The sequence below is a fragment of the Entelurus aequoreus genome, linkage group LG23 (genome assembly GCF_033978785.1).
Source record: "Entelurus aequoreus isolate RoL-2023_Sb linkage group LG23, RoL_Eaeq_v1.1, whole genome shotgun sequence".
Taxonomy (NCBI): domain Eukaryota; kingdom Metazoa; phylum Chordata; class Actinopteri; order Syngnathiformes; family Syngnathidae; genus Entelurus; species Entelurus aequoreus.
The window spans coordinates 40,565,282-40,592,710 of NC_084753.1; the positions used below are offsets into that span (position 1 = coordinate 40,565,282).

Below are 27,429 nucleotides of genomic sequence, written 5' to 3' on the forward strand. Positions count from 1 at the left end.
TTGAAAGGGAAGTTTTCGGACTCCATTGAATCCAATACAAAATAGCTGTTTTCATCTCATTCTGGGTGTATTCTGGACATCTGTGTTGGTGAATCTGTTGCAATTTGTTCATTGCATTATGGAGAAAGAAGCTGAGCAAGCAAAGAAGAAAGTCGGTGCGAAGCGGAGTATTTTGCGAGGGAAGTCAGCAACACAACACAGTCGGTGTTTCATTGTTTACATTCCCGAAAAGATGCAGTCAAGATCGAAGAACTCGGACAACAGAGACTCTTACCAGGAGGACTTTGACTTCGTTAACAGACGCAGACGCGATACCGTGAGTACGCTTCCAAACATTTGATCGCTTGCTATAACTAGCTCGAGCTAGTAGCTAGGAGCTAGGAGCTAGCATAACAAACACATAAGTGTTTGTTATGCGGGATTAATTTGTGGCATATTAAATATAAGCCTGGTTGTGTTGTGGCTAATAGAGTATATATATGTCTTGTGTTTATTTACTGTTGTAGTCATTCCCAGCTGAATATCAGGTCCCACCCGCGCGCTTCCAAACATTTGATTGCTTGCCCGTACGTGCGTGTCATGTACGTAACTTTGGTTAAATATATAAGCTTTATGAACCTTGGGTTAGGTGAACGGTTCTTTGGGCTGAGTGAGTGTGTGTGTTGTGCAGGTGTTTGAATTGTATTGGCTGGTTATATATACGGGATCCCGTCCATATTACCCGCTCGAGCTATAACTAGCTCGAGCTAGTAGCTAGGAGCTAGCATAACAAACACCTAGGTGTTTTTATGTGGGATTAATTTGTGGCATATTAAATATAAGCCTGGTTGTGTTGTGGCTAATAGAGTATATATATGTCTTGTGTTTATTTACTGTTGTAGTCATTCCCAGCTAAATATCAGGTCACCCCCGGCTCTCACAGCATCTTCCCTATCTGAATCGCTTCCACTGCCCTCTAGTCCTTCACTTGCACTTTACTCATCCACAAATCTTTCTTCATCCTCGCGCAAATTAATGGGGAAATTGTCGCTTTCTCGGTCCGAATCTCTCTCACTTCATGCGGCCATCATTGTAAACAATAGGGAACTTTGCGTATATGTTCAACTGACTACGTCACGTTACTTCCGGTAGGGGAAAGCCTTTTTTTATCAGATACCAAAAGTTGCGATCTTTATCGTCGTTGTTCTATACTAAATCCTTTCAGCAAAAATATGGCAATATCGCGAAATGATCAAGTATGACACATAGAATAGATCTGCTATCCCCGTTTAAATAAAAACATTTCATTTCAGTAGGCCTTTAATCATTAGTAATGCAGCAGCCTAGTTTTGAATGGCAGGGTCCCTGCTATCACATGTTGATAAAAATATAACATTTACATAATAAAAATCAACTACAGGCTTCCCAAATGCTGTAATAAATTAAGCATGAGGAGTTGACTTGAAACTGTTTAATGTTGCACTTTTTATATGTAAAAGAAAAGTTTTGTCATTTTATTTAATCTGAGCAACAATTGAAGGCAGTTTAATGTTGATTAACGTGGGCAGAATTATTATAGTGTTCCCAATGTTAAAAGGATAAAGCCATTGTTTACAAATTTGGTAAATAAATAACCAAAACATTTATATTTTGTTGTTTTCTTACTGTACCTGTGTTTCCTGTGATAAAATGGCAACCAAGGTAATCAAAAAGGTTAACCAACGAACGAGATTTCTCTACAGAATTTCCTCTCTGGTCAACAAAAGCACCTTGAGGATTCTGGCGGGAACTCTCGTTCAACCCTTTTTCGATTACGCATGCACCTCCTGGTACCCTAGCACCTCCAAAACCCTCAAATCTAAACTCCAAACATCTCAGAACAAGCTAGTCAGGTTACTTCTAGACCTCCACCCCAGATCCCACCTCACTCCTACCCACTTCTCTAAAGTGGGCTGGCTCAAGGTGGAGGACAGAGTTAAACAACTTGCACTGAGCCTAGTCTATAAAATCCGCTACACCTCCCTGATACCGAAGTACATGTCAAACTACTTCCTTAACGTAAATGACCGCCATAACCACAACACCAGGGGGAGCTCCACTAACCACGTTAAACCCAGATTCCGAACTAACAAAGGTCTTAACTCATTCTCTTTCTATGCCACATCAATGTGGAATGCGCTCCCAACAGGTATAAAAGAAAGGGCATCTCTATCCTCCTTCAAAACCGCAATAAAAGTTCACCTCCAGGCAGCTACAACCCTAAACTAACACCCTCCCCGGATTGCTAATAATCAAATGTAAACAATCAAATGCAGATACTTTTTCTTTTTCTTATGCCTTCTGATCTCTCTCTCTCTCTCTCTCTCTCTCTCTCTCTCTCTCTCTCTCTCTCTCTCTCTCTCTCTCTATGTCCACTACTTGATGTCCATATCCCCCCCCCACCCCCCCCACCCTCCACACCCCTGATTGTAAATAATGTAAATAATTCAATGTGATTATCTTGTGTGATGACTGTATTATGATGATAGTATATATGATAGTATATATCTGTATCATGAATCAATTTAAGTGGACCCCGACTTAAACAAGTTGAAAAACTTATTCGGGTGTTACCATTTAGTGGTCAATTGTACGGAATATGTACTTCACTGTGCAACATACTAATAAAGGTCTCAATCAATCAATCAAAAAAACCGAAAATGAACCGAACCGTGACCTCTAAACCGAGGTACGTACCGAACCGAAATTTTTGTGTACCGTTACACCCCTAAATCGCCGTGAACTAACTTACAAGAAGACGTCCATGTGGTCTGTGGAAATGACACTTCGCTGTAAAGAGTAGTGGTGGACAACCTTTTAGCATCAGCTATGTGAAGAACAAAACTATTCAGATGTTCGGGTTTCACCTCTCAGATGATTTACAAATGTCCATGTCGCTGGTGGAGGTGACCTCATTGCACGCCAGGCTCGGTTGCTCGGTTCTGGACGGGTCCGGGACGCGAGCTGGAGGAGATAACGAGGTCCCGGCTGCGGTCACGTCCATCTTTTCCTCCGTCAGCACCGAGGGGTCCGGCTCGGGGAGAACGAGCTGTTTGGGAGGCTTCACGCCCGGCCTGCTCACGTCCTCGTCGTTGTCCATCTTCACACTGCCCCCGCTTGGCAGGGAGGAGGTGCTGACCTGAGTGCTGCCGCTGGACCTCCTGTTCGCTCGGAGCCACCTGGGCCTGGAGGCTTCGGCGTCCATCTCCGTGTCACTGCTCTCGGCCCGCACGTTCCCGTGAGCCTTTTCCAGCACCTTCCTCTTCTTCAGCTTTCTTACTCGCTTGCCGCCGCCCGGCTCGCAGGCCGCGGTGGGGACAGCGGGGATCTCGAAGTCAAAGGCCGAGCGCTCGGCGAGGCTGCCCGTCTCGGAGCTTCTCCTGCTGCTGACTGAGGATTTGGAGTCCAGGCTGTGTAGAGCAGAGGTGGGTAATTGTACTCAAGTAAGAGTACTGTTACTTTAGGGTTGTATTACTCAAGTAAAAGTAAGGAGTAGTCACCCAAATATTTACTTGAGTAAAAGTAAAAAGTATGTTGTGAAAAAACTACTCAAGTAACTGATGAGTAACTTGTTCGTTTAATGACGACGGCAACAAATAATGCACAAAAACATAAAAATAGCAGTGAGCAAATTCAGAGCCAGAAATATCTCTTAAGCAACTAAAACAATAATATATATTCAATAATAATACATTAACATAAAAAAATGAAGGCAAATTGAGCCACAATAATAAGTAGGCAGAGATTACAAAGGAAAATTAAAGCTGCAAGCAGCGTTGGTCGGGTCCGCATTTTGGCTGGTGCTAGTCCTAGGTGTCCCAATACTTTTGTCCAGTGGTAGTCCTGTGCGAGACCTACATAGAGGTCTTTGTTTCGTGTCTCTACGATATTCGTACTGGGAGTTAGAGGAAGTTGTGTCTGTGTTTTTTTCCTAGGTGTTGCGGCACAGTGGTTGTTTTCTTTGAAGGCGCGTAAAATCACAGCAGCGGAGCAGCTTTAGTGTTGCGGGTCTTTGAAGGCACGTAAAACCAAAACCGTACTACCGATCAAAACGCTTTCGTCAACTTCTAATCAGAAGGGTTCAATCTCTCTCCTGTAGTAGTTTGAAGCCGAAACGACAAACGCGCTCAGAGGAGATAATGTTTGATGTTTGGTGACCGGTTGTAACAAAAATTTTTATTTGAAGGAGGAATAGCAAACTTCCTGTTGATTTTTGCTGAAGGATGTCAATCTATGAAATGTAGGTCTAGGTGAGACCTACGTAGAGGTATTTGTTTCATGTCTCTAAGACGTTCCTACCGGAAGTTACAAGCAGTTTTGTCTGTGTTTTCCTCTGAGAAGCAGTTTTGTCTCTGTTTTATTCAAAAATTGCGCTAGAGCACAATTTTGAGTTTTGGGGTTCGGTTTTTTTTTAGATCGAAATTTACACCAGTCCCGATGTGTGTGAGAAGTTTGGTGAGTTTTGAAGTATTTTAAAGGGGTCAAATTACAGGTCAAAGAGGCAAAAATGAGTGTTTTTAGTCATATTTTGTGTTGAAGGGGAAATAGCCAATTTTCTGTTGGTTTTTGCCCGAGGATGTGAAATTATGAAATGTAGGTCTAAGTCAGACCTACATACAGGTTTTTGTTTCATGTCTCTACGACCTTCCTAGTGGGAGTTACAGGCAGTTTTCTTCCTAGGGGGCGCTAGAGCGCAATTTTGATTTTTGGGGTTAGGGCACGTTTTTCTATGTGTGTGTCAAATTTGGTGAGTTTTGAAGCATGTTAAGGGGGGCAAAGTAGTGTGCAAAGCTGCAGAATAATAAACCTTACAATAACAATAGTGTCCTTTGTCCATGTACATAGGACTCCCTGTGGGAGTCCTTTATACAGGGTACAGGCGGACCCTAATTAAAGCTGCAAGCAGCGTTGGTCGGGTCCGCATATTTGGCAGGTGCTAGTTGCTGAAGGATGTCAATCTATGAAATGTAGGTCTAAGTGAGACCTACATAGAGGTTTTTGTTTCATGTCTCTACGATATTCGTACTGGGAGTTGGAGGAAGTGTTGTCTGTGTTTTTTTTCCTAGGTGCTGCGGCTGCGGAGCAGCATCAGCGCAGCGGGTCTCTGAAGGCTCGTAAAATCAAAACCGTAGCACTTTCCAAAATGCTTTCGTCAAATTTTAATCAGAAGGGTTCAATCTCTCTCTTGTAGTAGTTTGAAGCCGAAACGACAAACGCGCTCAGAGGAGATAATGTTTGATGTTTGGTGACAGCTTTTTACAAAAATTTTGTTTTGAAGGGGAAATATCAAACTTCCTGTTGATTTTTGCTGAAGGGTGTCAATCTATGAAATGTAGGTCTAAGTGAGACCTACATAGAGGTTTTTGTTTCATGTCTCTAAGACGTTCCTACCGGAAGTTACAAGCAGTTTTGTCTGTGTTTTCCTCTGAGGAGCAGTTTTGTCTCTGTTTTATTCAAAAATTGCGCTAGAGCGTAATTTTGAGTTTTGGGGTTCGGTTTTTTTTTAGATCGCAATTTACACCAGTCCCGATGTGTGTGAGAAGTTTGGTGAGTTTTGAAGTATTTTAAAGGGGTCAAATTACAGGTCAAAGAGGCAAAAATGAGTGTTTTTAGTCATTTTTTGTGTTGAAGGGGAAATAGCCAATTTCCTGTTGGTTTTTGCCCGAGGACGTGAAATTATGAAATGTAGGTCTAAGTCAGACCTACATAGAGGTTTTTGTTTCATGTCTCTACGACCTTCCTAGTGGGAGTTACAGGCAGTTTTTTTTTGTTTTTTCCTAGGGGGCGCTAGAGCGCAATTTTGATTTTTGGGGTTTGGTTTTTTATTAGATGGCAATTTTCGCAGGTCCTGATGTGTGTGTCAAATTTGGTGAGTTTTGAAGCATGTTAAGTGGGTCAAATTAGAGTTTTTTTGTGGCGGCAGAATAATAATTATAAACCTTACAATAACAATAGGTTCCTTTCGTCCCATTGCAAAAGGAACTCCCTTTGGGATTCCTTTGACAATGGTCCTGTGCGGACCCTAATAATAAAACCTTACAATAACAATAGGTTCCTTTGTACCTGTACAAAGGACTCCCTGTGGGAGTCCTTTATACAGGGTACATGCGAACCCTAATAACAAGGTAGCCTTTTGAGACTTTTATTAGTAGGTTGCACAGTGGTTGACGCAAACCATAAACTCTGATAGGTGTGGGCTGCACCTGAGAACACACTGTGCACTTCTGATTGGTGTTTGTATGCATGCGTGAGTGTGTGTGCGACTGTGCGTGTGTGTGTGTGTCTCTGTCTGTCTATGAGGCTGCAGTGCGTTAATAAATGTCCACACACGATGTACATTTGACAGTGATTCATAGCAGGGAAGCTAACATCAGCCTACGGCAGGGGTCACCAACGCGGTGCCCGCGGGCACCAGGTAGCCCGTAAGGACCAGATGAGTAGCCCGCTGGCCTGTTCTAAAAATAGCTCAAATAGCAGCACTTACCTGTGAGCTGCCTCTATTTTTAAAATTGTATTTATTTACTAGCAAGCTGGTCTCGCTTTGCTCGACATTTTTAATTCTAAGAGAGACAAAACTCAAATAGAATTTGAAAATCCAAGAAAATATTTTAAAGACTTGGTCTTCACTTGTTTAAATAAATTAATTAATTTTTTTTACTTTGCTTCTTATAACTTTCAGAAAGACAATTTTAGAGAAAAAATACAACCTTAAAAATGATATTAGGATTTTTAAACACATATACCTTTTTACCTTTTAAATTCCTTCCTCTTCTTTCCTGACAATTTAAATCAATGTTCAAATGAACCTTTTTTTTTTATTGTAAAGAATAATAAATACATTTTAATTTAATTATTCATTTTAGCTTCTGTTTTTTCGACAAAGAATATTTGTGAAATATTTCTTCAAACTTATGATTAAAATTCAAAAAAATTATTCTGGCAAATCTAGAAAATCTGTAGAATCAAATTTAAATCTTATTTCAAAGTCTTTTGAATTTCTTTTAAAATTTTTGTTCTGGAAAATCTAGAAGAAATAATGATTTGTCTTTGTTAGAAATATAGCTTGGTCCAAATTGTTATATATTCTAACCAAGTGTAGATTGGATTTTAACCTATTTAAAATATGTCATTAAAATTCTAAAATTAATCTTAATCAGGAAAAATTACTAATGATGTTCCATAAATTATTTTAATTTTTTTTTAAAGATTCGAATTAACTAGTTTTTCTCTTCTTTTTTTCGGTTGAATTTTGAATTTTAAAGAGTCGAAATTGAAGATGAACTGTGTTTCAAAATTTAACTGTCATTTTTTTCTAGTTTTGTCCTCTTTTAAACCTTTCAATTAAGTGTAAATATCATTAATTATTAATAATAACATAGAGTTAAAGGTAAATTGAGCAAATTGGCTATTTCTGGCAATTTATTTAAGTGTGTATCAAACTGGTAGCCCTTCGCATTAATCAGTACCCAAGAAGTAGCTCTTGGTTTCAAAAAGGTTGGTGACCCCTGGCCTACGGTGACAGCCAAAATATCTACTAACGTCACTTACCGCCATGTGCTTCCTCAAATTTGACGTTGAGTTCATGTAAGCTGAAATGTCCACTTGTTTGGGGAGACACATATGACAACGCATTACATAACTGTTTTTTTGGTTGTCTGAAGCGTGAACATCGATTTTATGTGAGGCCATTGGTGTTTGCGTTCGTTGTTGTCTCTGCCGCTGAAACTTTATGTGCAGTTAATCATGTGACCGCCTGGCTCTGTTTGATTGGTGAAACGGAGTCAAACGTCACCAGTGACTGCATTTGATTGGTGAAACGGAGTCAAACGTCACCTGTGACTGCATTTGATTGGTGAAACGGAGTCAAACGTCACCAGTGACTGCATTTGATTGGTGAAACGGAGTCAAACGTCACCAGTGACTGCATCTGATTGGTGAAACGGAGTCAAACGTCACCAGTGACTGCAGTTGATTGGTGAAACGGAGTCAAACGTCACCAGTGACTGCATTTGATTGGTGAAACGGAGTCAAACGTCACCAGTGACTGCAGTTGATTGGTGAAACGGAGTCAAACGTCACCAGTGACTGCAGTTGATTGGTAAAACGGAGTCAAACGTCACCAGTGACTGCAGTTGACTGGTGAAACGGAGTCAAGCGTCACCAGTGACTGCATTTGATTGGTAAAACGGAGTCAAACGTCACCAGTGACTGCATTTGATTGGTGAAACTGAGTCAAACGTCACCAGTGACTGCATTCGATTGGTGAAACGGAGTCAAACGTCACCAGTGACGGCAGTTGATTGGTGAAACGGAGTCAAACGTCACCAGCGACTGCATTTGATTGGTGAAACAGAGTCAAACGTCACCAGTGACTGCAGTTGATTGGTGAAACGGAGTCAAAACGTCACCAGTGACTGCATTTGATTGGTGAAACGGAGTCAAACGTCACCAGTGACTGCAGTTGATTGGTGAAACGGAGTCAAACGTCACCAGTGACTGCATTTGATTGGTGAAACGGAGTCAAACGTCACCAGTGACTGCATTTGATTGGTGAAACGGAGTCAAACGTCACCAGTGACTGCATTTGATTGGTGAAACGGAGTCAAACGTCACCAGTGACTGCAGTTGATTGGTGAAACGGAGTCAAACGTCACCTGTGACTGCAGTTGATTGGTAAAACGGAGTCAAACGTCACCAGTGACTGCATTTGACTGGTGAAACGGAGTCAAACGTCACCAGTGACTGCATTTGATTGGTGAAACGGAGTCAAACGTCACCAGTGACTGCATTTGATTGGTGAAACGGAGTCAAACGTCACCAGTGACTGCATTCGATTGGTGAAACGGAGTCAAACGTCACCAGTGACTGCATTTGATTGGTAAAACGGAGTCAAACGTCACCAGTGACTGCATTTGATTGGTGAAACGGAGTCAAACGTCACCAGTGACTGCATTCGATTGGTGAAACGGAGTCAAACGTCACCAGTGACGGCAGTTGATTGGTGAAACGGAGTCAAACGTCACCAGCGACTGCATTTGATTGGTGAAACGGAGTCAAACGTCACCAGTGACTGCAGTTGATTGGTGAAACGGAGTCAAAACGTCACCAGTGACTGCATTTGATTGGTGAAACGGAGTCAAACGTCACCAGTGACTGCAGTTGATTGGTGAAACGGAGTCAAACGTCACCAGTGACTGCATTTGATTGGTGAAACGGAGTCAAACGTCACCAGTGACTGCATTTGATTGGTGAAACGGAGTCAAACGTCACCAGTGACTGCATTTGATTGGTGAAACGGAGTCAAACGTCACCAGTGACTGCAGTTGATTGGTGAAACGGAGTCAAACGTCACCTGTGACTGCAGTTGATTGGTAAAACGGAGTCAAACGTCACCAGTGACTGCATTTGACTGGTGAAACGGAGTCAAACGTCACCAGTGACTGCATTTGATTGGTGAAACAGAGTCAAACGTCACCAGTGACTGCATTTGATTGGTGAAACAGAGTCAAACGTCACCAGTGACTGCATTTGATTGGTGAAACGGAGTCAAACGTCACCAGTGACTGCATTCGATTGGTGAAACGGAGTCAAACGTCACCAGTGACTGCAGTTGATTGGTGAAACGCAGTCAAACGTCGCCAGTGACTGCATTTGATTGGTGAAACGGAGTCAAACGTCACCAGTGACTGCATTTGATTGGTGAAACGGAGTCAAACGTCACCAGTGACTGCATTTGATTGGTGAAACGTAGGCATGCGATAGATCTTTGAAGGTCTGTCTGACAGACCAAAACAAACAAAGCGTGCATTAACAGATCGATAAGAATCAGTAGCGAGTAGCGAGCTGAATGTAGATAAATGGAGCGGAGTAAAAGTAGCGTTTCTTCTCTATAAATATACTCAAGTAAAAGTATGTTGCATTAAAACTACTCTTAGAAGTACAATTTATCCCAAAAGTTACTCAAGTAGATGTAACGGGAGTAAATGTAGCGCGTTACTACCCACCTCTGGTGTAGGGGATGTATCGCCTTGACCGCCTTTTCCTTAGACTCCGACATTCCCGAAAGGCGGTCCTTGACGTCCGCAGACTCGCCTCCAGCTTGACACAACTTTGTTCCGGCGGACATTGAGGTGGGCTCTAGAGAGGCACATCAGCCAGAAACCAAATAGGAGTCATTTTTATTCGAGCAATCCTGGATCAGAGTAATGATTCTTACCTGCTCGGGCGGCAGCCTCCAAAGGCTCAGACTCTGAGGTGACCCGCACAGGGGAGAGGGGCTCCTGCTTGACGGATATTAGGGGGGTGCTGAATGACGGGGGCGAGGCGCAGCGAGGAGGAGGTGGAGGAGGTGCGGCGGCGCTTGGAAGAGAGGACACGGAGGCAACCAAGGAGGAGTCCACCTGGTCGGCCTTCTCCTCTTTCAGTCGCAGCGGAGGTGCTTCGCCTGTGTTTCCCATTGCAATAAACACACGTTGGCCCTCATTTGAAACATGAACTGCAATCAAAGGTATTGAACGTTACCTTGCATCCCTTTTAATAACTCAATGCGCCGTTCTCTCAGGCTGCTCATCTCTGTGGTGATCTGAAAAAGAGCAACCATGCAACAATAAGACCGTATCAGTGAGGTGTTTCTACAAGTTGGTACGTTGTGTAAATGGCAAATAAAAACGAGCAAAGCAAATCCTTTTGAACTTACCGTATTTCCTTGAATTGGCGCAGGGGATATAGTATTCGCACGTCTAGAATTACTGCCGGGTCAAACTCATTTCTCAAAATAATTAACGCCGGTTCATTATTAACGCCGGATCAAATCCGTTTCGCAAAATATTAATTTTATTATCGCATGTCTATAATTTTCGCCGGGTCAAACTCGTTTCGCAAAATATTTAGCATATGGCTAAAACTTCCGCCGGGTCAAATTCGTTACGTCGCGAGTGACGCTTTACCTGTCCTCATTTTCAAAATGGAGGAAGCTGCTTTCAGTAGTTTGCAATCGCACAAAGGAAAAAAGATAAAGAGCTATTCAGTAGGATTTAAGGTCCAAGCTGTTGAATACCGGTACAGTATGCTAAAAAGAACAGTAAGCAGCTATGTTTTATTAATATACCGTAGCTGCGTGTGTCAAATACTGTATAAGTCATTAAATGACTCCCGCCTCCTGGTGGTAGAGGGCGCTACCGCGCTAGTGATCCTTCTTGCGACTTCCGGTACTGCAGAAGAAGTGACTACACCAGGGGTCACCAACCTTTTTGAAACCAAGAGCTACTTCTTGGGTAGTGATTAATGGAAGGGCTACCAGTTTGATACACACTTAAATAAATTGCCAGAAATAGCCAATTTGCTCAATTTACCTTTAACTCTGTTATTATTAATAATTAATGATATTTACACTTAATTGAACGGTTTAAAAGAGGAGAAAACACGAAAAAAAATGACAATTAAATTTTGAAACATAGTTTATCTTCAATTTCGACTCTATAAAATTCAAGATTCAACCGAAAAAAAGAAGAGAAAAACTAGCTAATTCGAATCTTTTTGAAAAAATTTAAAAAAGAATTTATGGAACATCATTAGTAATTTTTCCTGATTAAGATTAATTTTAGAATTTTGATGACATGTTTTAAATAGGTTAAAATCCAATCTGCACTTTGTTAGAATGTATAACAAATTGGACCAAGCTATATTTCTAACAAAGACAAATCATTATTTCGTCTAGATTTTCCAGAACAAAATTTTTAAGAGAAATTAAAAAGACTTTGATATAAGATTTAAATTTGATTCTACAGATTTTCTAGATTTGCCAGAATTTTTTTTTTGAATTTTAATCATAATAAGTTTGAAGAAATATTTCACAAATTTTCTTCGTCGAAAAAACAGAAGCTAAAATGAAGAATTAAATCAAAATGTATTTAATATTCTTTACAATAAAAAAATTAATTTACTTGAACATTGATTTAAATTGTCAGGAAAGAAGAGGAAGGAATTTAAAAGGTAAAAAAGGTATATGTGTTTAAAAATCCTAAAATCATTTTTAAGGTTGTATTTTTTCTCTAAAATTGCCTTTCTGAAAGTTATAAGAAGCAAAGTAAAAAAATGTATGCATTTATTTAAACAAGTGAAGACCAAGTCTTTAAAATATTTTCTTGGATTTTCAAATTCTATTTGAGTTTTGTCTCTCTTAGAATTAAAAATGTCGAGCAAAGCGAGACCAGCTTGCTAGTAAATAAATACAATTTAAAAAATAGAGGCAGCTCACTGGTAAGTGCTGCTATTTGAGCTATTTTTAGAACAGGCCAGCGGGCTACTCATCTGGTCCTTACGGGCTACCTGGTGCCCGCGGGCACCGCGTTGGTGACCCCTGGACTACACGCAGCAAGAGATTTTTTTTTTTTTAACATGGAGGATTACATACCGGTATCTAAAATAAAACAGTTTTCTAAACTGGACTTTCAATGGAAGCAGGAGGTAATAATTAAAGGAATATCTCCATCGAGACAGAGAGACTTTTAAAACGGAAGAAAGAAAATAAGGAAGACTTCTATAAACAAGTTATCGATGCTTTTGGTCAGAAGGAGCTGCAAATGGACTCCATTTATAAGTACAGGTAAGACCATAATAACGTTTTTTTTTATTAAATGTGCTTTTCATGATGGTATGCTTACATCACACTCAAAGCGCACGCCTAAATTTACCGCATTCCTTTTGGTAAACGCCGGAGTGAGAAGAGGTTTTAAAATAATCACCGCATGCACGGCCATCCCGCCGGCTTCCGGTAAACGCCGGAGTGACAGGAGGTTTTAAATTAATTAGCGCCCCTGCGGCTATTCAAGGAAATACGGTACATTCAATTGAATAGACTGCAAAGACAAGATATTTCATGTTCACACTGAGAAACTTCATTTTTTTTCCGCAAATAACACATTGCAAAAAAAGTTGTCATAGGGGCATTTTTACCACTGTGTTACATGGCCTTTCCTTTTAACAACACTAAGTAAACATTTGGGAACTGAGGAGACATATTTTACCATTCTTGCTTGACGTACAGCTTAAGTTGTTCAACAGTCTCCGTTGTGGTATTTGACACTTCATAATGCGCCACACATTTTCAATGGGACACATGTCTGGACTACAGGCAGGCCAGTCTAGTACCACACTATTTTACTACGAAGCCACACTGTTGTAACACGTGGCTTGGCATTGTCTTGCTGAAATAAGCAGGGGCGTCCGTGATAACGTTGCTTGGATGGCAACATATGTTGCTCCAAAAGCTGTATGTACCTTTCAGCTTTAATGGCACCTTCACAGATGTGTAAGTTACCCATGTCTTGGGCACTAATACACCCCCATACCATCACACATGCTGCCTTTTACACTTTGCGCCTAGAACAGTCCGGAAGATTCTTATTCTCTTTGGTCCGGAGGACTCGACGTCCACAGTTTCCAAAAACAATTTGAAATTTGGACTCGTCAGACCACAGAACACTTTTCCACTTTGCATCAGTCCATCTTAGATGAGCTCGGGTGTTGTTGATAAATGGCTTTGGCTTTGCATGGTAGAGTTTTAACTCGCACTTACAGATGTAGTGACCAACTGTAATGACTGACAGTGGTTTTCTGAAGTGTTCCTGAGCCCATGTGGTGATATCCTTCGCACATATGTTGGTTTTTGATGCAGTACCGCCTGAGGGATCCAAGGTGCGTAATATCATGGCTTACGTGCAGTGATTTCTCCAGTTTCTCTGAACCTTTTGATGATATTACGGAGCGTAGATGGTGAAATCCCTAAATTCCTTGCAATCGCTGGTTGAGAAATGTTGTTTTTAAACAATTTGCTCAGGCATTTGTTGACAAAGTGGTGACCCTCGCACCATCCTTGTTTGTGAATGACTGAGCATTTCATGGAAGCTGCTTTTATACCCAATCACGGCACCCACCTGTTCCCAATTAACCTGTTCCCCCGTGGGATGTTCCAAATAAGTGTTTGATGAGCATTCCTCAACTGTCTCAGTCTTTTTTGCAACTTGTGCCAGCTTTTTTGAAACATGTTGCAGGCATCAAATTCCAAATGAGCTAATATTTGCAAAAAATAACAAAGTTTTACCAGTTGGAACATTAAGTATCTTGTCTCTGCAGTCTATTCAATTGAATATAAGTTGAAAAGGATTTGCAAATCTTTGTATTCTCTTTTTATTTACCATTTACACAACGTGACAACTTCACTGCTTTTGGGTTTTGTAATATATTTGTATCTTTTTTGGGGGGATAAAAGGTGCAACCAATGAAGTGTCCATTAGTAATTGTTCTTTAACAAAAATTCCCAAATATAAAACAAACGCCTGTCTCGTGTCAGTGCTGTGACCCACCTGCTGCTTGACCACCATGAAACTCTGCACCTGCATGAAGGCGGCCTCCAGCGCCGTCCTGGCCTGGATGAGGTTGCTGTCCACTGCCTGCAGCGAGCGACTCAGCTCCTCCTCGCGCAAGGACACGGAGAGCAGCTGGTCGATGTGTAAACGATCCGCTAAATGCCCCCCAGAACACACACGGAACACCGTTAAGAGTAGACTACTTAGAGCACAGGTGGCACAGTGAAGGCCCGGGTACCAGATCTGGCCCGCCACATCGACTGGAAATAACACGCATCAATAAAGTACATTGTTTTCTTACTAAATGTATCCGTTTTTTTCCCGCTTAAACATTTTTTTTTTCATTTTATATAGAGATGTCCGATAATACCGGCCTGCCGATATATGCGTTAAAATGTAATATCGGAAATTATCGGTATCGTTTTTTTTTTTATTATCTGTATCGTTTTTTTTATTTTTTAAAAATTAAATCAACATAAAAAACACAAGATACACTTACAATTAGTGCACCAACCCAAAAAACCTCCCTCCCCCCATTTACACTCATTCACACAAAAGGGTTGTTTCTTTCTGTTATTAATATTCTGCTTCCTACATTATATATCAATATATATCAATACAGTCTGCAAGGGATACAGTCCGTAAGCACACATGATTGTGCGTGCTGCTGCTCCACTAATAGTACTAACCTTTAACAGTTAATTTTACTCATTTTCATTCATTACTAGTTTCTATGTAACTGTTTTTATATTGTTGTACTTTCTTTTTTATTCAAGAAAATGTTTTTAATTTATTTATCTTATTTTACTATTTTTTTTAAAAAGTACCTTACCTTCACCATACCTGGTTGTCCAAATTAGGCATAATAATGTGTTAATTCCACGACTGCATATATCGGTTGATATCGGTATCGGTTGATATCGGTAACGGTAAATAAAGAGTTGGACAATATCGGAATATCGGATATCGGCAAAAAGCCATTATCGGACATCCCTAATTTTATATTATCCAAAATTATACGTTGCAAAAAATTTTGTTTGTTAAAATAAAATAAATACTGAAATATCTGCTTGACGTATGATTTCAAAGCAAGTCATCAATCACATTTTAAAAATGACAATAGGTTTTTTAAATTTAAGGTGTTTTTATCGCATATTACTATAAATTGAAAAAAAATGTACCACCGTTTTTATGGTAAAATTCTGTTGACTGAGCTGCCATTTTTTCCTCTCTCCTCAGACAAAACTTTTAGTTTCTTTGGTTGTTTTGGAGCTTTGACCACGATAACAGTAACTGCAAGTAGGCGTTATTCTTCTTCTTCTTTTTGCTTTCTGGCGACACGCAGGCGTTCGCATCAATTTCCGTCTTTTTAACGAATTGGGAAAGGGGGCAGTGACGTATGGCGTAAAGCAGAGGTGTCAAAGTCGTTGTCACTGAGGGCCACATCGCAGTTATGTTTGGCCCCAGAGGGCCGGTTCTAACAGTGAATACTATTATTACACCATTTTTTTATGCATTTTATTAGTAGATTTTGGTAAGTTGCAATAATTTCACCTCAAAGTGTAGTGTATATTACTGTTAATGGAAAAACAGCACAGCTGTTTTTATGGTAAAAAAGAAAAATAAGTTATTTTTACATTAGTCTTTTTTTTACTTTGAATAAAAAAAACTGCAATTTTACAGCAAAATTTGGGCACCTGAGCTGCCAGTTTGTTTGTTGTTTTTTTTACCGTAGATTTTTCGGTGTATTACTGTAAATGCCAAAACGGCACCACAGTTTATTACAGTAAAAAAAGCACAGTTTTTTTTCATTTAGAGAAAAATGCTGTAAAAACCACAGTAAATTTCACAATTTTCCCATGAAATCTATTGCTACTTTTACATTGCACAATTTGATGGATAACTTGCTTTGAATACATTATTATTAGTATTTATTTGTATTTAAAAAATGTTTTGAATGTTTGATAATGTATTTTTGCATAATTGAACGGTATTTAAGTTATAATCCGGTGCGCCCTATGGTCCGAAAAATATGGTATTTCAAAAGCTGAAAGATGTTGAAAGACACTAACCACTTTTGGATTTGATCTTTCTTCTTTTTATCTCCTGTTCCACACATGAAGACTCTTGGCTCAGAATATCCTAAGGAGAAGACATTTTTTGCATGATACACATGTATTTTCTGTGGACACATTCCACAGCTACTTCCTTGACTCACCCCAGGTGTTCTTCGCCTCTTCACTGTCCCCTGAGTGTCCATCTGCTCCGTTCCGGAGCTGTTGTCTCCGAGCATGGCGTTGGAATTCTGGAGAGCCTTAGCCTTCTCTGACATCAGCTTATCTGCCTGCTTCTGGGCTTCCTCCAGGGTGAAGTTGAACATCTGCTCTGGATGACAGCCGTTCTCCCCGGGGACGGTGGACTTGGGAGAAACAGAGGACCTCTGCTGCTCGGAGTGTCGCACTGGGGCCTGGTTGTACTCTTGGGATGTGAAAAGGGAGTGCTCGGACGTGGGAGCGATGCTGCTTTCTGATAAGGAGCGTTTTCGGGAGACTGCGGGAGGCGAGGTCCCCATCAGTGACTCCCAGGAGAAATTCTCCAGGAGTGCAAGGTCAGATTCCTCCTGGCTCTGGTCCCCAGCGTCATTTGGAACCATTTCTATGCCGAACCTGGAGGAAGGTGGAAGTAGAAATCAGACTCAGTTGAAGAGAAAGGCTTTAATGTAAGTTGTTATCTCACCTGGGCATTCCTTTTCCTTTGTCCTGCTTCTTCCGCACTTCCTGGTACACCTGCTCCCAGTTGACCTTCCGCCGAGCCCCAGAGGAGCTGATGAGCTGGCGAACGGTTGGTTTGAGTCCGGAGTCCTTCTCTGTGTCACTTCTTCGCGACTCGCTCAGGTTGCGTACCCGCCTGGCAATGTTGAGGTTGGGCTCCAGGACGCGCTTGGTCAGGTCTCGTTTGAAAACGGGGGGCAGGTCAGGTTTGGAGGCGCCGGATGCTTTGAGGCACACTTTGTCACACCTGGAGGTGTCGCTCTCTGAACTGTGACCCTCTTGTGCGACCTCATCCTGAGGCGGTGATAGGAGAGCTTCCTTGTCCGGGCGCTTTTCCGTGTCGCCGCCGCTTGAGGCAACGGACGCCAACCTCTCTGCGGTGGAGGTGCTGACCTGCAGCGACTGGAGGGAGCGGGTGCTCTCAGATGATGACGGCACAAGCTCTTCCCAGACCTTCGTCCCGTTCTGCCGACAGCTGTTCTCGTCATGGTGCGTAATCTGACCCTGCACCGAATCATTGGGGGGTTCCCCCTCAGTCTGCCTGGCCACTGCCAGCTTGACGCCATCCAAAGATGATCTCCTTTCGGACGCACAGGCAGACTTGGCTTTCCTGACTAATTCTGGTGGCTTCTGGCCCTGCCTTGAAGGCAGAGGTCCAAGAGAAGGGGTCTTGATTCCCATCTGCTTGGTGGTGGCCTTTGACTGTGGCTGTGCTGAGACCCCACAGTTAGGATCATTGGAAGGACCAGCTGTGGCAATTCGGCCACCATCTTTCTGGGCACCGTTGCTCTTTTCTTCACCTTTAGGGTTACTTTTGAGCTTTGTTTTGAGCTGTTGCGCTTCTGCTGAGGTTCGTCCCTGGCTTTGGGGCCCTTTGGTGTGGGTCAATGAGGCATCCCTGCTCGGTTGCGAGTCCACTTCTTTTGTGACATTATGAGATTTTGTTTTGTCCAGTTTTGGGTTGCTACGGAAGCTCATTTTACTGTGCTGGTCGCAGTCAGCTGCCGGCACCCTCTCCCTCTGGGGTGCCACACCTTCTTCAACCTTCCTTTCAAAGTTGCTAACAGATTTGGTGAAAAACTGGGGCGGCGGCGGAAGCATAGAAGGCCTGTCGAAGCGGAGCGGGCGGTGACTTTGTGCACACGGGGAAATATTATTCCTGCCATACATGCCGTAGTTGCTGCCTTGGTTGCTGAGCCACGGCAGCCGACTTTGCTCACAGAACGGACTCCGCTCCCACTTTTTGGAGCCCCCCCAGTCGTCCTGTGAGTGGAAGCGTCCGGCCTGTAAGTTTCCCGGTGCCCATCTCTGGAAGTTGGGCGGAGCTTGAGCGTGCCAGGTGGCGCTCCTTCCTTGTCTGTCGTCGTAATTGTTGTTCCAGTACGGGGCGTCGCCCACCCGGAAGCCGGGCTGTTGTTTCCTGTTCCAGGAGTTGTGCTGAGTGGGCCACGCGGGGCCATGTGGCAGATGCTGCTGACCTCTATTTAGCTGGTAACGCTCCTTGGCCTCGCAGAGTCGCTGCTGGAACTCCTTTTTCCTCGCTTCCTCCTGCTCTTTGGCCAGCTGAGCAGCAGCGGCCGCCTCCTTTTCTTTGCTACAGACAACAAAGCCGCAAATTAACGAACTAGCAACTGTACTAACAACAAACTTTTCTTCTTTTTTTTTAAACCCTGCGCTAAATCCTGCTTCTGTTTTTGGCTGCAGTCGTGAAATGTGATCCCGGCCGTGATCAAGCAGCTAAAAGAAGCCTGTGAGGGCTGACGATTAGAATGAGGCTATAGATGGTGCCTGCACTCACTCGGACTTTACAGTTGGCGAGGGTCAGTTCATTACATCTCTAAATAGTTTTTGCAACATGACTGACACAGAAAACACGTTCGTCAGTGTTAGACATATTTGTTTACAGTTGTATGTTTGCATCGTGAAGAGGCAAATGTCATCTCTTCTACTCGAGATATAAATAACCGGATGTAAGAAAAGTGAGAACTGTTTTGTTATCGGAGTGAACATAGTAACGTACAGTGTTCCCTCGCTACAACACGGTTCACTTTACGCGGCCACACTGTTAAACTGATTTTTTTTTACAGTGCATGAATGCGCATTGTGTTCTGCGTCCTGATTCGCTGATAGACTGTAGACCAGGGGTCACCAACCTTTTTGAAACCAAGAGCTACTTCTTGGGTAGTGATTAATGCGAAGTTTGATACACACGTAAATAAATTGCCAGAAATAGCCAATTTGCTCAATTTACCTTTAACTCTATGTTATTATTAATAATTAATGATATTTACACTTAATTGAACGGTTTAAAAGAGGAGAAAACACGAAAAAAATGACAATTAAATTTTGAAACATAGTTTATCTTCAATTTCGACTCTTTAAAATTCAAAATTCAACCGAAAAAAAGAAGAGAAAAACTTAAAAAAAGAATTTATGGAACATTATTAGTAATTTTTCCTGATTAAGATAACTTTAGAATTTTGATTAAATAGGTTAAAATCCAATCTACACTTTGTTAGAATATATAACAAATTGGACCAAGCTATATTTCTAACAAAGACAAATCATTATTTCTTCTAGATTTTACAGAACAAAATTTTTAAAAGAAATTCAAAAGACTTTGAAATAAGATTTAAATTTGATTCTACAGATTTTCTAGATTTGCCAGAATTTTTTTTGTGAATTTTAATCATAATAAGTTTGAATAAATATTTCACAAATATTCTTTGTCGAAAAAACAGAAGCTAAAATGAAGAATTAAATTAAAATTGATTTATTATTCTTTACAATAAACATTTTTTTTTACTTGAACATTGATTTAAATTGTCAGGAAAGAAGAGGAAGGAATTTAAAAGGTAAAAAGGTATATGTGTTTAAAAATCCTAAAATCATTTTTAAGGTTTTATTTTTTCTCTAAAATTGTCTTTCTCAAAGTTATAAGAAGCAAAGTAAAACAATTAATGAATTTATTTAAACAAGTGAAGACCAAGTCTTTAAAATATTTTCTTGGATTTTCAAATTCTATTTGAGTTTTGTCTCTCTTAGAATTAAAAATGTCGGGCAAAGCGAGACCAGCTTGCTAGTAAATAAATAAAATTGAAAAAATAGAGGCAGCTCACTGGTAAGTGCTGCTATTTGAGCTATTTTTTAGAACAGGCCGGCGGGCTACTCATCTGGTCCTTACGGGCTACCTGGTGCCCGCGGGCACCGCGTTGGTGACCCCTGCTGTAGACCATTGTCCTGTACAGTACAGAATGTATACTGTGGTGGGGGATATAATCCTGAATAAGTTTTTAGTTTTAAAACTGTGCAAAAATCCATAATTGAAGGGAATCGGTTTGCATGCTTTGGAGCCAGAAAACACAAACGTTGGAAAACGAGTCTCAAGCTTCAGCAATTTACAGCTAAACGCTGGAAACGGTCCTCTTTACGATCATCATAGATATGCACAAGTGTGGGTTGCCCTGATAGCAATATTTTGGTACCAGTACCAAAATGTAGTTATTTTTCCACACTTTATAAAATAAAGGGGACCACAAAAATGTCACTATTGGCTTTATTTTAATAGACAATCTTGCGATACATTAACCATACGTTCCTTATTGCAATCAAAGAACAATTTTGGCTTTAAAGAGAATAGTGAACATACTAGACAACTTGTCTTTTAGTAGTAAGTAAACAAACAAAGACTCCTAATTAGTCTGCAGGCGTATGCAGTAACATATTGTGTCATTTATACACCTATTATTTTGTCAACATTATGAAGGACACTCTGTAAAAATTTATTATTAATCCTGTACAGTACAGAAAGTATACTGTGGTGGGGGATATAATCATGAACAATATTTTTAATATAGATGAGACAGGCTCATTTTGGAAACGAATGCCCTCTCGCACCTTATAGCGCAGGACGAAGCCAAAAGCGCAGGATTTAAGGCCCAAAACGATCGTGTTTATGATCAAACCCGGCCTCATTTATAGGTCAAAAAATCCTGGAGCCCTAAAAAAACTGATTTTGATCTTTGGTTTCATTCTTTAATACGGTAGTGTACTGTACTTATTTTTTTAAATCCACGAAGGTTTGAACTTTGAGAGTGTTTAAGCGAGAGAAATGTGAGAAAATGTTAATGCCTGTCTGAGAAAAGTTTATAAAGTGTGTGGTTAGGGGTTTTACAGACTTAAAACATATATGAGAAATGAAAAAACATATACTCTAAAGCAGTGGTTCTCAAATGGGGGTACTTGTACCCCTTGGGGTACTTGAAGGTATGCCAAGGGGTACGTGAGATTTTTTAAAAATGTCTGTCAAAAAGAACTGTGAAAAGAAATGCAACAATGCAATATTCAGTGTTGACAGCTAGATTTTTTGTGGACATGTTCCATAAATATTGATGTTAAAGATTTCTTTTTTTGTGAAGAAATGTTTAGAATGAAGTTCATGAATCCAGATGGATCTCTGTTACAATCCCCAAAGAGGGCACTTTAAGTTGATGATTACTTCTATGTGTAGAAATCTTTATTTATAATTGAATCACTTGTTTATTTTTCAACAAGTTTTTAGTTATTTTTATATCTTTTTTTCCAAATAGTTCAAGAAAGACCACAACAAATGAGCAATATTTTGCACTGTTATACAATTTAATAAATCAGAAACTGATGACATAGTGCTGTATTTTACTTCTTTATCTCTTTTTTTCCACCAATAATGCTTTGCTCTGATTAGGGGGTACTTGAATTAAAAAAATGTTCACAGGGGGTACATCACTGAAAAAAGGTTGAGAACCACTGCTCTAAAGTACTGTAAACGAAAAAATATAAAATAAATTAAAAAAACAACCTGTTTACGAAAAGTTAAGGTCTACTACACCACTGTATTTTAATGTTGTCATTATGGTGGTAATTAATGAATACTTAGGTCTACTACACTACTGTATTTTAATGTTGTCATTATGGTGGTACTTAATGAATACTTACGTCTATTACACTACTGTAGTTTAATGTTGTCATTATGGTGGTACTTAATGAATACTTAGGTCTACTACACTACTGTATTTTAATGTTGTCATTATGGTGGTACTTAATGAATACATAGGTCTACTACACTAATGTAGTTTAATGTTGTCATTATGGTGGTAGTTAATAAATACTTAGGTCAACTATACTACTGTATTTTAATGTTGTCATTATAATGGTACTGAATGAATACTTAGGTCTACTACACTACTGTAGTTTAAGGTTGTCATTATGGTGGTAGTTAATAAATACTTAGGTCTACTACACTACTGTAGTTTAATGTTGTCATTATAATGGTACTGAATGAATACTTAGGTCTACTACACTACTGTAGTTTAATGTTGTCATTATGGTGGTAGTTAATAAATACGTAGGTCAACTATACTACTGTATTTTAATGTTGTCATTATGATGGTACTTGGTTTTCCGAGTTTGAGAACCACTTGCCTATATGATCGTGTATCTATCTACTCCACAACTCCTGCAAGGCCAACACAGGAAGTGATATCGTAAATAAAACATTGGGCTCATTGTCTGCAGACACAACAACTGGAATATGCCCAGGGGGATACATCGTGCTCGTCTACAGCCGTGCATTTCTCCCTTCACCGTGTAAAAGACGGCACAGTCGGCGTGAAAGTCAAATGCTTTACCGTATTTGCTCCTTCCTCTTGAGGATGGCGTCCACCAGGGCCTGGTCAAAGTAGTCCTCCTCGCCGCGGCGGTCCGGGCCGGCGGGCTTCTTCTCCAGAGCCTCCACGTGTTGCTTGTGCGCCGGACTGGAAATGTGGCCGGCGTAGTCGGTCAGGCTGACCACCGACACCTTGCACACCCGGCACTCGTGGCCACAGTCCCTGGGGAGGAGGGGCGACAGGGGGCGCTCAATGCTTCCTTCGGGCATGGTTCTGGTCTCAGTCGTAGAACATGGAAAAAGGAGGGTACTCCACAGTCCCCCAAAAAAAGTGAGCCAAATTTTCTATTGTTCGCAGATCAGGAGGTAACTAACTTAAATTTACCGGTGTCAAAAACAAAATTCTCATCTTCCTGATCTAAAGTCAGCGATCCCTAGCAGGCCATAGGAGGCAGGTGGAGCCGCTCAGCCCAGGCGGCGCTAATGGAGCGGGCAGCGCTTAGTGTGCGGCCATGGTGGCGTCCGCTGCACTCTCAGACCTCGCCAGGGTCTTGCGTCCCGTTTTTGACTCGACACCGACCGCCCCCCTCTTCCCCTATCCAGCACTGACATTTGCGCTCTTCGTGGCGCTGACCAATCACAGCAGGGAGTAACTGGAGACTGCAGCTGCTCGCGACCTTTGCCTCCAGCCCTCTCCCAAATATGTCACCTTGGGTCTAGACCCCTTGCACTTTTGATTTTTTAAACTCTGTATTAGGGTTGTACGGTATACCGGTACTAGTAAAGTATATTGAAATACTAATGAATCATATTCAGTACTATACCACCTCTAAAAAGTACTGTTCCGCACCCTTTTTTTAACCGGCGGTGACATTGCCGGTTTTACGAGCATGAGGAGCATGTTCGGCAGCGCACACACACAAAGTACTTACAAGCAGACACAGTGTGTAGACAGAAAAGGGAGAACGGACGCATTTTGGCGTAAAAAGTAAAGATAAAGGTGACATTATAACACTGAAACACCCTCAGGAAGAGATGCTTTAAAACAGGGGTCACCAACGCGGTGCCCACGGGCACCAGGTAGCCCGTAAGGACCAGATGAGTAGCCCGCTGGCCTGTTCTAAAAATAGCTCAAATAGCAGCACTTACCAGTGAGCTGTCTCTATTTTTTAAATTGTATTTATTTACTAGCAAGCTGGTCTCACTTTGCCTGACATTTTTAATTCTAAGAGAGACAAAACTCAAATAGAATTTAAAAATCCAAGAAAATATTTTAAAGACTTGGTCTTCTCTTGTTTAAATAAATTAATTTATTTTTTTACTTTGCTTCTTATAACTTTCAGAAAGACAATTTTAGAGAAAAAATACAACGTTAAAAATGATTTTAGGATTTTTAAACACATATACCTTTTTACCTTTTAAATTCCTTCCTCTTATTTCCTGACAATTTAAATCAATGTTCAAGTATTTTTTTTTTTTATTGTAAATAATAATAAATACATTTTAATTAAATTCTTCATTTTAGCTTCTGTTTTTTCAACGAAGAATATTTGTGAAATATTTCTTCAAACTTATTATGATTAAAATTCAAAAAAAATATTCTGGCAAATCTAGAAAATCTGTAGAATCAAATTTAAATCTTATTTCAAAGTCTTTTGAATTTCTTTTAAAATTTTTGTTCTGGAAAATCTAGAAGAAATAATTATTTGTCTTTGTTAGAAATATAGCTTGGTCCAATTTGTTATATATTCTAACAAAGTGTAGATTGGATTTTAACCTATTTAAAACATGTCATCAAAATTTTAAAATTAATGTTAATCAGGAAAAATTACTAATGATGTTCCATAAATTCTTTTTTTAATTTTTTCAAAAAGATTCGAATTAGCTAGTTTTTCCTCTTCTTTTTTTCGGTTGAATTTTGAATTTTAAAGAGTCGAAATTGAAGATAAACCATGTTTCAAAATTTAATTTTCATTTTTTTCGTGTTTTCTCCTCTTTTATAAAAATGTTAGTGGCTAGCGAGTTAAAATGGGATATTGTGATTTCACAAGACTGTCTTAGAAGTGATCATTTGAAAATGTTCAATTTAAAAAATGTGCACTTAGAGAAAATATAAAAATAAAGTGTTGCATATTGATATTTATCTGTTTCTATATATATTTATTGTGAGAAATCATTAAGATGATCAGTGTTTCCACAAAGATAAATATCATTAATTATTAATAATAACATAGAGTTAAAGGTAAATTGAGCAAATTGGCTATTTCTGGCAATTTATTTAAGTGTGTATCAAACTGGTAGCCCTTCGCATTAATCAGTACCCAAGAAGTAGCTCTTGGTTTCAAAAAGGTTGGTGAGCCCTGCTTTAAAACCTCTAAAGGCTTAGTGGCCACATGTGTGGACAGCACCTTTTAGCTCTTATTGCCAAAATTGTGTACACTACTGAATTGGGGTCTTATGGCCACTTATGTGGACACTTATACTGCCATCTGGTGGTGTCAGAAGAGAATAACATACAATGGAAATTGGAAAAAAAAAAGTGTAAAAATAAGATTTAGCATGTCACTAAACATGAAGTACACGTTTGTGTACTTATGGACTAAGTACATCGTAACGAAAGATGATTCTTAGTTTTTATTCTAATTAGGGTCCAAATAGCAAAGATAAATTTTTAAAAAAGCATGTAAAAAAACAGCTTGGGCTGCAGTCTGCAGTGTTTTAGCTACTTCTAAACCTTGTCTCCATGGCGACAAATAAAGTAAGTTTCTTACAAGTATCATTATCACTGGAGGACGAGGAATAGCTAAACATGCTTCACTACACACCGTAGCTCACCCGCATCACAATGTAAACAAACGCCAAATGTGTGGATCTACACGTGACATCCACTGTAGTGATACCAAGTACAATAACGTATCTAGTCGATACTACTATGATTACATCGATATTTTTCAACAAAATCTTTTTTCAATTCATATTATGTTTATAAACTCAGTAAATACGTCCCTGGACACATGAGGACTTTGAATATGACCAATGTATGACTGTAACGACTTGGTATCGGATCGATACCTAAATGTGTGGTATCATCCAAAACTAATGTAAAGTATCCAAGAAGAGAAGAACAAGTGATTATTACATTTTAACAGAAGTGTAGATAGAACATGTTAAAACAGAAAATAAGCAGATATTAACAGTAAATGAACAAGTAGATTAATAATCAGTTTTTACAGTTTGTCCCTCATAATGTTGACAAAATAATAGGTGTATAAATGACACAATATGTTACTGCATATGTCAGCAGACTAATTAGGAGCTTTTGTTTGTTTACTTACTACTAAAAAATAAAATAGTGAACATACTAGACAACTTGTCTAAGGACTAAATTGCAATAATAAACATATTTTTAATGTACCCTAAGATTGCCTCCATGGAAATGCCCCCCTCTACCTCAAAGAACTGCTCACCCCCAAAACCTCCACACGACACACCTCCGCTCCGGACAGACTAACCTCCTCCAACCTCCGAGGACAAAGCTACGAACAATGGGAGACCGGGCTTTCTGCTCCGCCGCTCCCAGTCTGTGGAACGCTCTCCCTGACCACCTGAGGGCACCACAGACTGCGGATGCTTTTAAAAAAGGCTTAAAAACCCTTCTTTTTAAAAAAGCCTTTTTTTTTTTTTAGATATATGCATACTAGTTTTAGCTATTTGGCTGTTCTAGTTATTATTTTTATTTATTTTTTATTATCTTTCTTTTTTTTTTCCTTCTTTTTTTTAATACACTGTAGCACTTTGAGGTTGTTTACTCAATGTAAAGTGCTTTTTACAAATAAAATCTATTATTATTATTATTTATTTATTTTGTTCAAATAAAGCTAATAATGACATATTTTGTTAAGTTAAAGTTAATTATTCTCTACATTTGACCCATCACCCTTGATCACCCCCTGGGAGGTGAGGGGAGCAGTCAGCAGCAGCGGTGGCCGCGCCCGGGAATCATTTTTAGTGATTTAACCCCCAATTCCAACCCTTGATGCTGAGTGCCAAGCAGGGAGGTAATGGGTCCCATTTTTATAGTCTTTGGTAGAGATGTCCGATAATATCGGTCTGCCGATATTATCGGCCGATAAATGCGTTAAAATGTAATATCGGAAATTATCTGTATCGTTTTTTTTATTATCAGTATCGTTTTTTTAAAAAAAATTAAATCCACATAAAAAACACAAGATACACTTACAATTAGTGCACCAACCCAAAAAACCTCCCTCCCCCATTTACACTCATTCACACAAAAGGGTTGTTTCTTTCTGTTATCAATATTCTGGTTCCTACATTATATATCAAAATATATCAATACAGTCTGCAAGGGATACAGTCCGTAAGCACACATGATTGCGCGTGCTGCTGGTCCACTAATAATACTAACCTTTAACAGTTAATTTTACAAATTTTCATTAATTACTAGTTTCTATGTAACTGTTTTTATATTGTTGTACTTTCTTTTTTATTCAAGAAAGTGTTTTTAATTTATTTATCTTATTTTATTTAATTCATTTTTTTTAAAAGTACCTTATTTTCACCATACCTGGTTGTCCAAATTAGGCATAATAATGTGTTAATTCCACGA

At 39.9% G+C, this 27,429-nt stretch overlaps 1 protein-coding gene across 1 annotated transcript in view; it reads right to left on the reverse strand.

Annotated features, from left to right (window-relative positions):
- LOC133640827 (zinc finger protein 106-like) overlaps nucleotides 1-27,429 on the reverse strand; it is a 60,206-nt gene that overhangs the window by 14,208 nt on the left and 18,569 nt on the right. The window contains exons 4-13 of the mRNA XM_062034505.1: nucleotides 22,822-23,022; nucleotides 17,121-18,749; nucleotides 16,603-17,050; nucleotides 16,457-16,526; nucleotides 14,382-14,539; nucleotides 10,540-10,600; nucleotides 10,235-10,462; nucleotides 10,023-10,155; nucleotides 2,886-3,428; nucleotides 2,771-2,808 (exon numbers count right to left, since the gene is read on the reverse strand). Coding sequence (XP_061890489.1) covers nucleotides 2,771-2,808; nucleotides 2,886-3,428; nucleotides 10,023-10,155; nucleotides 10,235-10,462; nucleotides 10,540-10,600; nucleotides 14,382-14,539; nucleotides 16,457-16,526; nucleotides 16,603-17,050; nucleotides 17,121-18,749; nucleotides 22,822-23,022 — 3,509 coding nt within the window. The remainder of the gene's footprint in view (nucleotides 1-2,770; nucleotides 2,809-2,885; nucleotides 3,429-10,022; nucleotides 10,156-10,234; nucleotides 10,463-10,539; nucleotides 10,601-14,381; nucleotides 14,540-16,456; nucleotides 16,527-16,602; nucleotides 17,051-17,120; nucleotides 18,750-22,821; nucleotides 23,023-27,429) is intronic.